Source organism: Oncorhynchus mykiss, chromosome 5, assembly GCF_013265735.2.
Source record: "Oncorhynchus mykiss isolate Arlee chromosome 5, USDA_OmykA_1.1, whole genome shotgun sequence".
Taxonomy (NCBI): Eukaryota; Metazoa; Chordata; class Actinopteri; order Salmoniformes; family Salmonidae; genus Oncorhynchus; species Oncorhynchus mykiss.
The window spans coordinates 29,004,682-29,020,254 of NC_048569.1; the positions used below are offsets into that span (position 1 = coordinate 29,004,682).

Below are 15,573 nucleotides of genomic sequence, written 5' to 3' on the forward strand. Positions count from 1 at the left end.
TAAGAAATACTAATATGAATCTAAAATGTAATTATAGATGCCATTTGATTGAAGTTATCGCGCTCTTGCCAAACCTGTGGCGCATAATAGTGACGTACGTGTGGTTGCGGAAGTCATAAAAGTGTGGCGGAAGTGTACGTGACAGTTTGTTAGCTAGTTGTCGTGGAAACAAGCTAAATGGAGGGATTTTGAAGCTAGTTAAGGACAGTGTCGGTGTCGAGAAGGAGTCCATATCGACTGCCTACATCTTTGCACAAATGAGCCAGTTTACAAACTAGTTAAACCTAGCGAGAGTTATCTGTAGCAATACCTTGGCTTCAAACTGCAAAGTTATCATTGAGTCGCTAACTAACGTAGATAGTACTCTGGCTGTGTGCGCGGGGAAGGGCCCTGAAGAGCTGGAAAAGTAAGTATAATCGACAACATCATGACCCAACAAGGAGCAGCGCTACAAACCTACAACAATGAGCTTGTCAAGTGTAAGTGGCATTTCGTATATTTGTCTTTAAATACTACGTTGCTTTAGTTAACTGTTTCTACCTAGCTATGTCAATATGTTAGCTAGCTAGCTTCTTGTTTTCACTTGTTTGGGTCCGTTGTGGAAATATCTGTATTTTTATGCTGTATTTAGGCCCTTCAGGGACAAAGATTTCCCGAATGTATCATATTCCAGCTCCTCATTTTGGACAGCTACAGCTAATTAGGCACTTGTGACTGAATCTGGGTAGTTAACCTTGAAAGAGTATGCTGCTTCTATCCCATGCTTTGATGCAGCCTGTTTCTAGGCTCTTTCTCTTTGATGCGATTTCCTTTTCTCCCAATAGAAAGTCATTATTTCCCTAGGTGCATGTGCAGACAGTTCTTTTTTTCCTATATCACTACACAAGAGTATGTGTGATTCAGTCAACTGAGTTGTTGAAAGGTTAGGGAGGGGGATTAAATGCGGCAGAATTATGTTATTCCTTATTCCCGTATTTTACAGACAAGAGACGCTAGACTTGGACCCAGTCTGTGCGGAAGTTTACCTGTTTGACTTGTCAAGGAAATATGTTTAGTTTGAAATACTTTTGTATTAATTTATTTTTAATTGACCTTGCTTTAGCACAGCCATCAAACCCCTGACACGTAGTTTAAATCAAGACATGGCATTCTGCTTGTGTAGAATTTAAATGCATCCAACTCTGAGTAACTGTTTCAATCAGTCCATGTATAGATAGATGCCCATAATCTCACTGACATGACTGGTAATGTCAGAGGAATTTGATCTAGACTTTAACCCAGGTGTTCTGCTTCATAGGACTATTTTCATTGAAATTGTCTAAGATCAATTGAACCCTTGATTCTCAACCCACTCATTATAGTTTTGATAGATTTGTCAGCAGTTTTGAATCATAATGGCTGGCTTTGAAAATAGGCTAGTATTATGGAGCTGATTCGATGGAGTGTTGATGCAACTAATGCCTATCTTTATACTGTGAAAGATCTAATTCCATAGCTACAGACTAAGATGTGACCTCTGGCAGTGGGATTTCATTAATGTATGATTGATACCGTCTCACACTTTCATCCATCACAGGCTGGAATGGGCTGATTCAACAGGAAAGGGATGCTGAGTGAGGGTGACCTCAATTTAGACCTCCCCCTCTTATCCCTCTTACATTGTGCACAGGAAGTCTGACATGTATTTAGAAGGATAGATTATAGGCCTCTAGGTTGTTTTCTTTAAAATACCCAGATGTCTTACTATTCAGACTGTTGGGACTAGGAATGTAGGCCCAGGCTATATTTGATGCTAAGCATTCAAGTAATTAATTTAGGCTACGGCTACACTGTAAAACCAGTCATGTACAAATGAATTGAACTGAATACCATGGTCGTATGTACATTTACATTCCATCTCCTAAACAGCCAGTGTTTCCTTTTCCCCAGGTATCGAGGAGCTGTGCTCTAAGAGGGATGAGTTGAACCGTCAGATACAGCTGGAGGAGGAGGAGAAAGGTCGTCTACAACACGACATTCGTGTCCTCACTGAGAAGCTAAGCCGCGTCAATGAGAGCTTGGCCAGACGACTCACCGCCCGCGCTGACTTTGACCGCACCATCGCTGAGACTGAGGCTGCCTATATGAAGGTCAGGCCAGTGTTCAGGGGCTTTATTTTTCGTTTGTTTTTTCAACGCTAGTTTAGTCTCACAAAACCCTGAATGGATATATCCGCTGTACAGGATCGCTCATGTTAATTTGACTGCAAAAAGACCCTACAAACGTACAGGGCAAGACATTTTCTGACCCACAAAAGAACCCTGGAATTACAGTGCCTTGCGAAAGTATTCGGCCCCCCTGAACTTTGCGACCTTTTGCCACGTTTCAGGCTTCAAACATAAAGATATAAAACTGTATTCAAACTTTTTTAACAAATCAAAAACTGAAAAATTGGGCGTGCAAAATTATTCAGCCCCTTTACTTTCAGTGCAGCAAACTCTCTCCAGAAGTTCAGTGAGGATCTCTGAATGATCCAATGTTGACCTAAATGACTGATGATAAATACAATCCACCTGTGTGTAATCAAGTCTCCGTATAAATGCACCTGCACTGTGATAGTCTCAGAGGTCCGTTAAAAGCGCAGAGAGCATCATGAAGAACAAGGAACACACCAGGCAGGTCCGAGATACTGTTGTGAAGAAGTTTAAAGCCGGATTTGGATACAAAAAGATTTCCCAAGCTTTAAACATCCCAAGGAGCACTGTGCAAGCGATAATATTGAAATGGAAGGAGTATCAGACCACGGCAAATCTACCAAGACCTGGCCGTCCCTCTAAACTTTCAGCTCATACAAGGAGAAGACTGATCAGAGATGCAGCCAAGAGGCCCATGATCACTCTGGATGAACTGCAGAGATCTACAGCTGAGGTGGGAGACTCTGTCCATAGGACAACAATCAGTCGTATATTGCACAAATCTGGCCTTTATGGAAGAGTGGCAAGAAGAAAGCCATTTCTTAAAGATATCCATAAAAAGTGTTGTTTAAAGTTTGCCACAAGCCACCTGGGAGACACACCAAACATGTGGAAGAAGGTGCTCTGGTCAGATGAAACCAAAATTGAACTTTTTGGCAACAATGCAAAACGTTATGTTTGGCGTAAAAGCAACACAGCTCATCAACCTGAACACATCATTCCCACTGTCAAACATGGTGGTGGTGGCAGCATCATGGTTTGGGCCTGCTTTTCTTCAGCAGGGACAGGGAAGATGGTTAAAATTGATGGGAAGATGGATGGAGCCAAATACAGGACCATTCTGGAAAAAAACCTGATGGAGTCTGCAAAAGACCTGATGGAGTCTGCAAAAGACCTGAGACTGGGACAGAGATTTGTCTTCCAACAAGACAATGATCCAAAACATAAAACAAAATCTACAATGGAATGGTTCAAAAATAAACATATCCAGGTGTTAGAATGGCCAAGTCAAAGTCCAGACCTGAATACAATCGAGAATGTGGAAAGAACTGAAAACTGCTGTTCAAATGCTCTCCATCCAACCTCACTGAGCTCGAGCTGTTTTGCAAGGAGGAATAGGAAAACATTTCAGTCTCTCGATGTGCAAAACTGATAGACTTACCCCAAGCGACTTACAGCTGTAATCGCAGCAAAAGGTGGCGCTACAAAGTATTAACTTAAGGGGGCTGAATAATTTTGCACGCCCAATTTTTCAGTTTTTGATTTGTTAAAAAAGTTTGAAATATTCAATAAATGTCGTTCCACTTTGATTGTGTCCCACTTGTTGATTCTTCACAAAAAAGTTTTATATCTTTGTTTGAAGCCTGAAATGTGGCAAAAGGTCGCAAAGTTCAAGGGGGCCGAATACTTTCGCAAGGCACTGTACTTGTTTTAATTCAAGACAACATACATCCCACGTGTTTTCTTAATATTCAACTCCCTTGGTGTTACTAAGAGCTTAATGGCAGAGCAAACAAACGCCCGTAAGTGTCGTTAATTAAAAACGGAGTGCTCAAAGTCAGACTTTCCAGTCAAATTGTTACATAGCACATTGTCATGCTGCATTTCATTCCCACTTACCTCAGACTATATGGTATTTCATAGACTGAGGCAAGTGTCTTATGTTAATTCATGCCTTATTCTCAGATTCTGGAGAGCTCTCAGACACTGCTGAGTGTACTAAAAAAGGAAGCGGGAAATCTCGGCAAAGCCACTGAACCCAGAGGGAAAGACCACTGACGTCCAGACTACCTTCCCTCTCACCCAGATACCAGCACTTCCCCTCACCATCTCATCTAGAACTGTTTGTAATATATTTATGTAAAAATGTTTTGAATATCTAATTCTGCCCTTTACTGGTGTACTTATTTTATATCAATTGTATTATTTTAATAAAGTTTGAAGATTCCCTTCACATTTGCCATGTATGGAACCAACTCAAAAGTAATTCCATTTTGTGAGTGCTGTGTCTTAACAAATACGCACACTCGGAAGATTCTGACTTCACATGAGGGCTGGACACTAGTCTGACACTCTGCACCAGAAACTATTCACACTGTCAAGGCTTCATCTATTTATTGAGCTTTCATTTGTACAGTTGACATCTTTTTGCCCAAATCATTGACAACTACAAATTTTACAGTAAGCACATCTTTGATGCTGGAGATTAATAGTGTAGCTGGAAGCCTCATCTTTCTTAACAGGAATATACAATGGTCCCAGGCGTCATCAATATTCTTTCAAGTGAATCCGTCTCATCCCAATCTTGCTGGTGTCACTGAAACATGCCATTATAAAGCCCTGGCTCTTGGTCCCCTGATTCAATTAAAGGCACAATTCCCAGGAAAAGCTGCTGGCCTACTTAGGGATTTGGTCCTAAATGCAGCAGTTGGCACAGATGAATGGCAGGTGTGCTCATCAGTGGACACTAACCAGTTATCATTCCCTGGTTTCCCCAATAGGGTTGTGGCAGAAACAGCATGCATTCCTTGTTTCTCATTGACATACAGTACATCGATTGATGAACACTTTCACCTTGCCTGTATGAGGTTTAAAATAAAATATTGACAAGTGTCTAATCATGAAAGTTACAGTATAGAAATGTTGCCAGTCCTGTCCAATCTAAACCTCTTCCTTTGAAGATATTCAAAAAGCAATACATTGTGGAGTATATAAACTGTACATCAATACTGTCCGAAGGAATATGTTTGAGAATGCGAGTTGTCGTCCACAGTAATTAACAAGTCAATTGGCATTGAGTAAAAATCTTGAAGACTTAAAGCCATATTTTTTTTTTTTAAATCTCCGATAAACAATTGTGTGTAAGATCAATGTCTTCATTACTAAAATAGACCAGCTCACTGTGGCAGGGGCTCCCAAACGACTGCATGTTTAGGTTTTTGCCCTAGCATTACACAGCTGATTCAAATCAACTATTCATCATTCAAGTGTGTAGTGTTAAAACAAAAACGTGCACCTCTTGGGGTTCTGTGGACCAAGTTTGGGAAACCCTGCTCTATGGAATGTGAAGGAGGTCTGGTTGAGGTCAGAAGCTATTCACTGGTCAATGAAGGAAAAACATGGCCATGAGGACACACCCTTCCTTGTTCCATACACTACACAAGAACGAGTATCTGAAAGGCGACCTTTCAAACGCACATGCTGGTGAATTGTTTCAATAGTTGCTATTCTTGGTATCTTTCACACTTGGCAGTGTTCAAACATTAACACTGAATGGGGGAAATAGTTTATAATAGTATTCTAGACAATGGGTCTAATTTACTGTCCCTTTGACATTAAGCTTCTTGCAGAAGGTATAATATCACTTCACAGCTCTTTGATGATCAAACAAAGTTGAGCAGGTCTACAGAGCATTTCTTAATTATAAGAGGGAGTGTTGACATTCGCTTGCTCCTGCACTCTTCTGGCAAAATCTCCAACACAGCATTGGAAACATACAACAACTGAAAGGCACACAGAAGAAGCATACACTAAGGGGAACCAAGTCAAGTGAAATCAGGTAGAAAAACGACTAGGATTGTGGAACCCTTGCCGTATTTAAGTATTGTTTGTGTTTGTCTGCCCGTTCCCTATGAAGTGTGGCGTCCTCAGCCTACGTTTTGGGACTCCAGGACACAACAGTCTCTTCTTGATAAGAATGGGCACTGATGGCTTCCTTGTTTAAGGAATTTGGTCACCACCACTACACAAATCCCCTTTACAAGGACACACAGACACCATACACTGCATTTGGAAAGTATTCAGACCCCTTGACTTTTTTTCACATTTTGTTACAGCCTTATTCTAAAATGGATAAACAAAACATATCCTCATCAATCTACACACAATACCCCATAATGACAAAGTGAAAACAGGTTTTTAAAATAGTTTGCACATTTATAAAAAAAAATAGAAACTGAAATACCTTATTTACATAAGTATTCAGACCTTTTTCTATGAGACTGGAAATGTAGATGTTTCTTCAACTTGATTTGATTCCACCTGTGGTAAATGTAATTGATTGAACACGATTTGGAAAGGTACACACCTGTCTATATAAGGTCCCACAGTTGACAGTGCATGTCAGAGCAAAAACCAAGCCATAAAGTCGAAGGAACTATCCATAGTGCTCCGAGACAGGATTGTGTTGAGGCACAGATCTGGGGAAGGGTACTTTTCTGCAGCATTGGAGGTCCCCAAGAACAGTGGCCTCCATCATTCTTAAACTGAGGAAGTATGGAACCACCAAGATTCTTCCTAGAGCTGGCCGTACGGCCAAACTGATGGTCACTGACAGAGCTCCAGAGTTCCTCTATTGAGATGGAAGAATCTTCCAGAAGGACAACCATCTCTGCAGCACTCCACCAATCAGGCCTTTATGGGAGAGTGGCCAGACGGAAACCACTCCTCAGTAAAAAGGCACAATGCAGCCCGCTTGGAGTTACCCAAAAGGCACCTAAAGGACTCTGAACATGAGAAACAAGATTCTCTGGTCTGATGAAACCAAGATTGAACTCTTTGGCCTGAATGCCAATTGCCTGGAGTGCCAGTCTGGAGGAAACCTGGCACCATCCCTATGGTGAAGCATGGTGGCAGCATCATCCTGTGGGGATGTTTTTCAGCGGCAGAAACTTGGAGACTAGTCAGGATCGAGGGAAAGATGAACAGAGCAAAGTACAGAGAGATCCTTGATGAAAACCTGCTCCAAAATGCTCAGGACCTTAGAATGGGGCAAAGATTCACCTTACAACAGGACAACAACCCGAAGCACACAGCCAAGACAATGCAGGAATGGCTTCAGGACAAGTCTCTGAATGTCCTTGAGTGGCTCAGCCAGAGCCCGAACTTGAACCCAATCAAACATCTCTGGAGAGACCGAAAAATAGCTGTGCAGTGATACTCCCCATCCAACCTGACAGAGCTTGAGAGGATCTGCAGAGAAGAATGGGAGAAACTCTCCAAATACAGGGGTGCGAAGCTTGTATCGTTATACCCAGGAAGACGCAAGGCTGTAATTGATGCCAAAGGTGCTTAAACAAAGTACGCAAATATCATTTATAAAAAACCTGTTTTTGATTGTCATTATAGGGTATTGTGTGTAGATTAATGAGGGGGAAAAAACAATTGAATCAATTTTAGAATAAGGCTGTAACATTAAAATGTGAAAAAGTCAAGGGGTCTGAATACTTTCTGAATGCATTGTATTGTGGTCATTCCTGTTATACATACACAGTATATATAATATGACAACAATGATGGAGACAGAGAGACATCAAGGCAGACAGAATGGAGCCAGATAGCCGCCTTCTAGAGATCGTAAAGCCTGGAAAACAGCATTATAATGCATGATTATCTTTCAAGCTCAGATTTCTTTGGACAATCAAATACAGTCTGTCAGAGATCTGGTTCAGACTTCACCGCTCAATGGCAGTCAGTGAGAGGAATTGGTAGTGGTTGAGAGAACAGACAGATCAACTGTACATGTAAGGTGAGGACAGTCCAGCTGCTTGGGTTGTGGTTGGTTGATGTCTATGTATCAAATTAAACAAGGTGTGAAAAAAAGAGTGCTTTGATTGTGTTGGAGTGCGACTTGAGGTCCAATTCTGTTAAGTCTCACTGGGCACTGGTCTCACTGGGCACTGGTAGGAGTCTGGTCCCAGCCTGGGTTGTGTAACTGTGGTTCTGAGTCCAAGCTGTAGGGCAGTGGTCATTCCTGTTTGGTCCAGGCATATCAGAAGTACAGAGCAGGTTCACTGCTGAAATCTGACAGCAAGGAGCTGTCTGCTGGGGTGAGCTGATATATATATATATATAAAATGAAGAGCAGGGTAAGGGTGGAGAGAGAGAAATAGAGTTACTTTAGTAAATGATGTGCTGTTATGCCATTCTGATACTTTTAAAGTAGCCCCACAAAAGTTGAGGTTGATGAATGAATGTGTCATATATACAGTACCAGTCACAAGTTTGGACACACTTACTCATTCCAGGGTTTTTCTTTATTTTTCTACATTGAAGACATCAAAATCATGTAGCAACCAAAAGAGCGTTAAACAAATCAAAATATATTTTATATTTGAGATTATTCTAAGTAGCCACCCTTTGCCTTTATGACAGCTTTGCACACTCTTGGCATTCTCTCAACCAGCATCATGATGTAGTCACCTGGAATGCATTTCAATTAACAGGTGTGCCTTGTTAAATTTGTGGAATTTCTTTCCTTCTTAATGCGTTTGAGCCAATCAGTTGTGTTGTGACAAGGAATATAGAAGATGGCCCCATTTGATGAAAGACCAAGTCCGTATTATGGCAAGAACAGCTCAAATAAGCAAAGAGAAATGACAGTCCATTACTTTAAGACATGAAGGTCAGTCAATTCATAAAATGTCAAGAACTTAAAAAAAAAAAAAGTTTTCAAATGCAGTCGCAAAAACCATCAAACACTATGATGAAACTGGCTCTCATGAGGACCACCACAGGAAAGGAAGACCCAGAGTTACCTCTGCTGCAGAGGATAAGTTACCACCCTCAGAAATTGCAGCCCAAATAAATCCTTCACAGAGCTCAAGTAACAGACACATCTCAACATCAACTGTTCAGAGGAGACTGTGTGAATCAGAGCTTCATGGTCAAATTGCTGCAAAGAAACCACTACTAAAGGACACCAATAATAAGAAGAGACTTGCTTGGGCCAAGAAACATGAGCAATGGACAATAGACCAGTGGAAATCAGCCCTATGGTCTGATGAGTCCAAATTAGAGATTTTTGGTTACAACCGCCATGTCTTTGTGAGATGCAGAGTAGATGAACAGATGATCTCTGCATGTGTGGTTCCCACCGTGAAGCATGGAGGAGGTGGTGTGATTGTGTGGGGGTGCTTTGCTGGTGACACTGTTGTGATTTATTTAGAATTCAAGGCACACTTAACCAGCATGGCTCCCACAGCATTCTGCAGCGATACGCCATCCCATCTGGTTTGCGCTTAGTGGGAATATCATTTGTTTTTCAACAGGACAATGACCCAAAACACACCAGGCTATATAAGGGCTATTTGACCAAGGAGGATAGTGATGGAGTGCTGCATCAGATGACCTGGCCTCCACAATCACCCAACCTCAACCCAACATCTGGTTTGGGATGAGTTGGACCGCAGTAAAGGAAAAGCAGCCAACAAGTGCTCAACATTTGTGGGAACTCCTTCAAGACTGCTAGAAAAGCATTCCAGGTGAAGCTTTTTGAGAGAATGCTAAGAGTGTGCAAAGCTGTCATCAAGGCAAAGGGTGGCTACTTTGAAGAATCTCAAATATATTTTGATTTGTTTAACACTTTTTTGTTTACTACATGATTCCATAGTTTTGATGTATTCATTATTATTCTACAATGTAGAAAATAGTAAAAATAAAGAAAAACCCTTGAATGAGTAGGTGTCCAAACTTTTGACTGGTACTATTGCCTTACCATAACTTCCCCTGACATCTGTGTGCGCTGGAAATTGGTGTCCCCCTGGTAAACAGGGTCATCAAGCTTATGTTCCTGCCAGCTGTTAAAATCCACAGTGTGCTTGGGAATGTAACTGGACAGATCTGAAGACATAGGAATGGGGAAAGCACAATGCAAGTCTGTAGCACATTGGTTATTTATTATACATAATTTTTTTGCACAAGCTCATGTACACGTTGATTAAAGATTGGCAATAAACTGTGTAATGAATAACTAAATCGAATTATACTGCATGTCTACTGTTTAGTGGGGAGACATTTATGGGAGAGCAGATAAAAATGACAGACATGTTTAGTTACAACCCCAGCAGTTTCTTCATTAGGATGTAATGCTAACTCTGACCAGTAGGTGTCTCCCACGTTACATCAAACAGTAGCAGTTCAGTGCCAAACCACCATGCAGCCATTTCCAGATTACTAATAGGTTGTATGAATTCATTACTTTTCCTTATCTTACCCTCTTCACCATTAGAATATGTTTCATTTAGTCAGTTCGATTACTTTCCCTTTAACTCTGTCCTCGTCTCACTCCAATTCCATCCCCTCCCTCTTCCTCTCATTCTATACGTTTCCTGCTTTCCTTTCCCCTCCCCCCCATTCCCTCTTTCTCTCTCTCACCAGTGCCGTTGCTGGTGTAGCTCGGACGAGGGATGTGGATGCGGCCCACCATGCTGGGCTGATCTTCCTCCTGACCTCCTCCCTTCCCTTCCGCCGCCGCCGCCTCCTCCTCCTCCTCATCCTCCTCCTCCTCCTCCTCCTCGCTGTCCCACACGCTGCTCTCTGAGGGGTACTCATAGCTGCTCTGCATGCTCGACTCGTTGAACGATATCTTCAGCTGAGTGAGGGGGAACGGAGAAGTCCGTCAGTGATTTAAAAACACTCAAACATAAGACTCAGTGGTGAAATGGTAGGGCTCCTGTTTTCTATGGTTCTCTTAAGGGTTGAGTGCTATGAATTGAATTGATCTCCTATCAGCACTTTCAATAAGTAAGTGTACCAGAGAGAAAATGTCAGCGTCATGTTAATTCATGTACAAAGCTTGACATCAGGCTAACTCAATGATTGGAATTTCCCCTAGCTCTTCTTGCCACAATAATAATTTTCTTCCTCAGCACTACGAAGTCAGTTTAGTATGATAGTACTGCCACAAAAGATTCAACGCTGCAGAATTAAAATACCACCGGTTTATTGTGCATACTGTACTTTACTCCCCTATGATGACAGAATAGTTATCTGACCACATTGAACAATAACAAAGAAATGTGTTTCCTTATTACTGTATCATTAAATGTCATTTGGCTTATCACATTGTCAGGCTGACCTACTTTGATTGGATGAATTTCAACACCAGCATTATATGGTATGTGTACGTGACCCAAACTGAACCTAGTAGCCTACACAAGCACATTATCTTGATATATTGGGGTTACCTTAAAGGCACTTGTAAATATGAGAATATGTGCTTGACCTGTGAGTTTAATTTTCCAGTGTTGGCCTCTAGTATCATGGCACAGGGCAGGTGGCAGCCTTGCAGGGGCTGCTGGCATTGTGAATGATTGCTGGAGAGCTAGTTGTATGACATCTCCGTTCGGCAACACCCCAGTGCTGCACAAACACGCCACCGTGGGGTGAGACTTTATGGCAACATGTTGCAGAATGTGACTATCAACTTCACAACAGCCAACCTCAATAGTCTGAAGGCTTAATGAAGCTCAAAACGTTGACCTTTAATGGCTAATAAGCTGTGACAATTAAGCGTACAATGCAGTTGGGTACATGTACAAAATGAGAATAGGCTATATCTCATACATTCAATAACTCAAGTCATTTCTCAACTTCTCAGCCCTGATGATACTGTATGCTTTGATAAAACAAAAACCCATTGAGGCATGCTGCCTTACCGCTGATTTCGAAAGTGCTTTCATTTTCACTTGTGGTGCATTTTTCAGTTCATCATCATAATAAGCATGTGCTTTCAGAAGGGAAAGGGCATGCATTGAACTCTATTAATAATCTAAGCACTATAATTAGACTGATTTTATAAAACTGTCATTTTAATTCCTTACAATTAAAATTACATTAAAACCCAAGAAAGATGCAGATATCATATTAGGGACAAAACCAACTTGTTTTTTAATCATGTGATCTATCAAGACAGTGAATTAGTTGTGTGTTTGGCCTGGTCATGGCTGAACCAGTGGCAGCCATGGCCTTCCAGTGACAAAGACCAAATGAGGAGCACAAATACTATTTTTAAAAGGTATTAAATCCAGTCTAAAGCCATATCACTGGAGCTCCAGCCCCAAAAGACCATCAGCTTTACAAATCAGCTCTTTTAAATGTCTAAAACCCTCGCTCTCTCCCAAGTTCCCTGATCAACTTAATCACGCCAAAGTCCTGCTTTAGGAGTCTATCTCCATGCCACGAGTGTATCAATAAAATCAGACTAGCCGCGGGGTTAGCTTGCTCTCTGTGTAGATCTGGGCTGAGACGTCAGGGCTGCCCCTCTCTCTCTGCCCACCCGTGGCTATGAAGGCCTGTATTATTCAAGAAGTGATTGCTGTCCTCCTCTCTGGGCACTGAGACAGGCCAACAGAGGGCCGATTCAGGCACCAGGCTCTTCCCATTCACCACTGCACACTTCAACAGGACAGAGACCACAGAACCAAATTGTCTGAGCGCTCTCTCACTCCAAAAACAGGACAAGGACACGGAAATGACTCAGCTGAAGAGGATTTGAGCGTTTGCTGTTGGTTTTTATGATTTTTTTCCTCAAGAGAGTAGTGAGAGTATATTAATATAGTGTTGAAAAAAATGGTGTCTGTTTGCAATTCTGTCTGTGCGGGAGAGAAAGTGCACAACAGAAAGAGTAACAATGCGAGAGAAGGAGCGAGACAAAGCGAGAGGGAATTAAAATTTTCCAGGCCACCCAGCACGCTGTCCTAGTTTAGTAGAGGGTACAGTGACATGGTGCACATTGAGACACACACGGTAGAATCTGGTAGAGTTCATCCCAACATTCTGGCAGCGGATTGGAGGGGAGCTCTGCTGTGGAAATTGGGTAGGAGCTACAGCAAGTACAAGAGTGCAGGGTTTGGGCATTTCCATTTAAAAGGACCCATGAGCACCAACATGTGAAGTTCATAGGATAATGTCATTAATTTATATATATATAAATGATATATATAGTACCAGTCAAAGGTTTGGACGCACCTACTGATTCCAGGGTTTTTCATCATTTTTAATAGGTTCTACATTGTAGAATAGTGAAGACATCAAAACTATGAAATAACACATGGAATCATGTAGTAACCAAAAAAGTGTTAAATCAAAATATATTTTATTTTTTGAGATTCTTCAAAGTAGCCACCCTTTGCCTTGATGACAGCTTTGCAAGAGGTTCTCCTGCTCCCTTATAATTATCCGTGAATTCCTTTTTGATTGGTTTTTGTGAGAGATGTGGCCACTTTCGTTTGTTTTCCGCCGTTTCAATGGATGTGCGTTGGGCTTCTCTTTTGCGGTAAAACCATGTGTGGTTATTAGGAGGATTATTGGCTTCAACTTGGCCATCTATACAAATCCTTAAATTAAAAAAAAGGAACCTGGTTTTTGGCCACTTTCTCATGATAAAAACAGCGATGGTGAGATGAATGCTACAGCTAGTCATGGCTTTATGTGTCCCTGCATCGGCCACATAAGCTACAGAAAGATTGGATGCATGGAGATTTATTTAGTCAGGCAATGTCCACATTATTCTCACATTTTAGAATGTAATAATCATTTTTATATCGCTGCATTGGCAAGGCCTAAAAAAACAATTATTCTTGGTGGTAATGTACTGAATGTATGTAATGTAATGAAGTGCTTGAAGAAGTCCCTGAAAGTCCTTGAAGTTTGCTTGCCAATGTCTTTATGAACCCTGCTTAGAGTATGTATGTACTATGTTGTTGTATAGGTGGAGTTATGGGCCAATATGCATATATTTCATTTTTATTCCTCTAAGTACACTGCATGATAATCTTTTAAATTTTTGTTTCTAACCATTTAGAAATTTTGATCACGATGTTACACATTGGCCCCATTATTTATAGAAAGACCCATATACCAGTTTAAACAAGTTTCCATCCCGAAATTAGGAATAAGCAAAGGCTTTGATTTCTGGTCAAATAGATGGAAAAAGGTTCTTAGACCAGTTTCCCAAACTTGGTCCTAGTCCTGGGCCCCTCCAGGTGCACATTAAAATGTAAATACTACAGTATTAACAAGTATTTTTCACTACAGTGAATACTACAGTAAAGTCCCCCAAAACACCACAGTGAATACTATACTATTTATAACATAGTATACTATTGTTTTTTCAAAACAGTAAAATAAAAGTAGAGTACAGTAGAACACAGAGTAGTGCCTACTGTACATATTGTATCTGATTTGGTCTCGTCTGAACCAACCAAATATGGTGTTTGGGGGCAGAGCTCATTACAATAACAGCCAGTGTGTACAATCATTTCCAGATATGCAAAATAAGGATATTGTATATTTCTACCTTTGTGTTCAGGATACATCACCATAAAGAGAAAAACATTCATATCCATAATTATACATTTCTGTATAGTACAAATCAGGGACCCATGATGAAATTCCGTTAACAAAATAAAACATTTCAAAGTCAATGTGTCTTTCTGCAGACATCTTTGAATCTTAATTCGGAGCAGATATTTAAGAGCTTTTGGAAAACGTGGTCTCATAAAATACTGAGGGAGATTTTACTGTAATTCGGTTACCAAACTTTGCATTTGCAGTCTACACAGTTCTTCCAGCAAATATGTTTTTGTGAAGTTCAGTGTAAATTGTTCAAAGTAGTCTTTGTGCATAGAGTTATATATATTTTTATTTTATTTAACTAGACAAGTCAGTTAAGAACTAATTATTATTTTCAATGACGGCCTAGGAACAGTGGGATAACTGTCTGTTCAGGGGCAGAACGACAGATTTGTACCTCGTCAGCTTGGGGGTTTGAACTTGCAACTTTCCGGTTACTAGTCCAACGCTCTAACCACTAGGCTACCCTGCCGCCCCATATGGTTTGTTAAACTCTGAAATCTGTTTGGCATACATCTTAAAGTAAAAAATCTGAATCAAAGCGTAATTGCATTACTGTGGAATTGCCCAATTGTAGGTGTGTGTGGGTTTACATGGGTGTGTTTTGTGATAGGAGGGGAGGAGGGATAGCCTTGTTAATGCCCCTCATTGAGGTGTGGGACAGACTGACCAGATGCCTGATTAAAGCTCATCTCCTGCCAGCCAGTTAATATTAGAATCCCACTACAGTGGAGGAGACAGACAGCCACTCGCATACATTATCAAATACAGAGAGGAGATTTGAGCGTAACCGATGTGAAATAGCTAGCTAGTTAGCAGTGCGCGCTAGTAGCGTGTCAATCGGTGACATGTCTCGCTCTGAGACCTTGAAGTAGTTGTTTCCCTTGTCGCTCTTTTTGTGGAGCGATAGGTAACGACGCTTCGAAGGTGACTGTTGTTGATGTGATTAAGGGTCCCTGGTTCAAGCCCAGGTTGGGACAAAGAT

At 41.1% G+C, this 15,573-nt stretch overlaps 2 protein-coding genes across 2 annotated transcripts in view; one reads left to right on the forward strand and one right to left on the reverse strand.

Annotated features, from left to right (window-relative positions):
* Window positions 1–85: 85 nt before the first annotated feature.
* ssna1 (Sjogren syndrome nuclear autoantigen 1) lies at window positions 86–4,429 on the forward strand. The gene is made up of 3 exons (XM_021602365.2): window positions 86–479; window positions 1,930–2,129; window positions 4,140–4,429. The coding sequence occupies exons 1-3, from the start codon at window positions 428–430 to the stop codon at window positions 4,230–4,232; spliced, it is 345 nt and encodes a 114-aa protein (XP_021458040.1). The 5' UTR covers window positions 86–427; the 3' UTR covers window positions 4,233–4,429.
* A 2,908-nt stretch (window positions 4,430–7,337) lies between these two features.
* Window positions 7,338–15,573, reverse strand: part of tprn (taperin) — a 29,362-nt gene continuing 21,126 nt past the window's right edge. The window contains exons 2-4 of the mRNA XM_021602366.2: window positions 10,608–10,824; window positions 9,949–10,073; window positions 7,338–8,286 (exon numbers count right to left, since the gene is read on the reverse strand). Of these exons, the coding sequence (XP_021458041.2) occupies window positions 8,224–8,286; window positions 9,949–10,073; window positions 10,608–10,824 (405 nt within the window). The 3' untranslated portion in view covers window positions 7,338–8,223. The remainder of the gene's footprint in view (window positions 8,287–9,948; window positions 10,074–10,607; window positions 10,825–15,573) is intronic.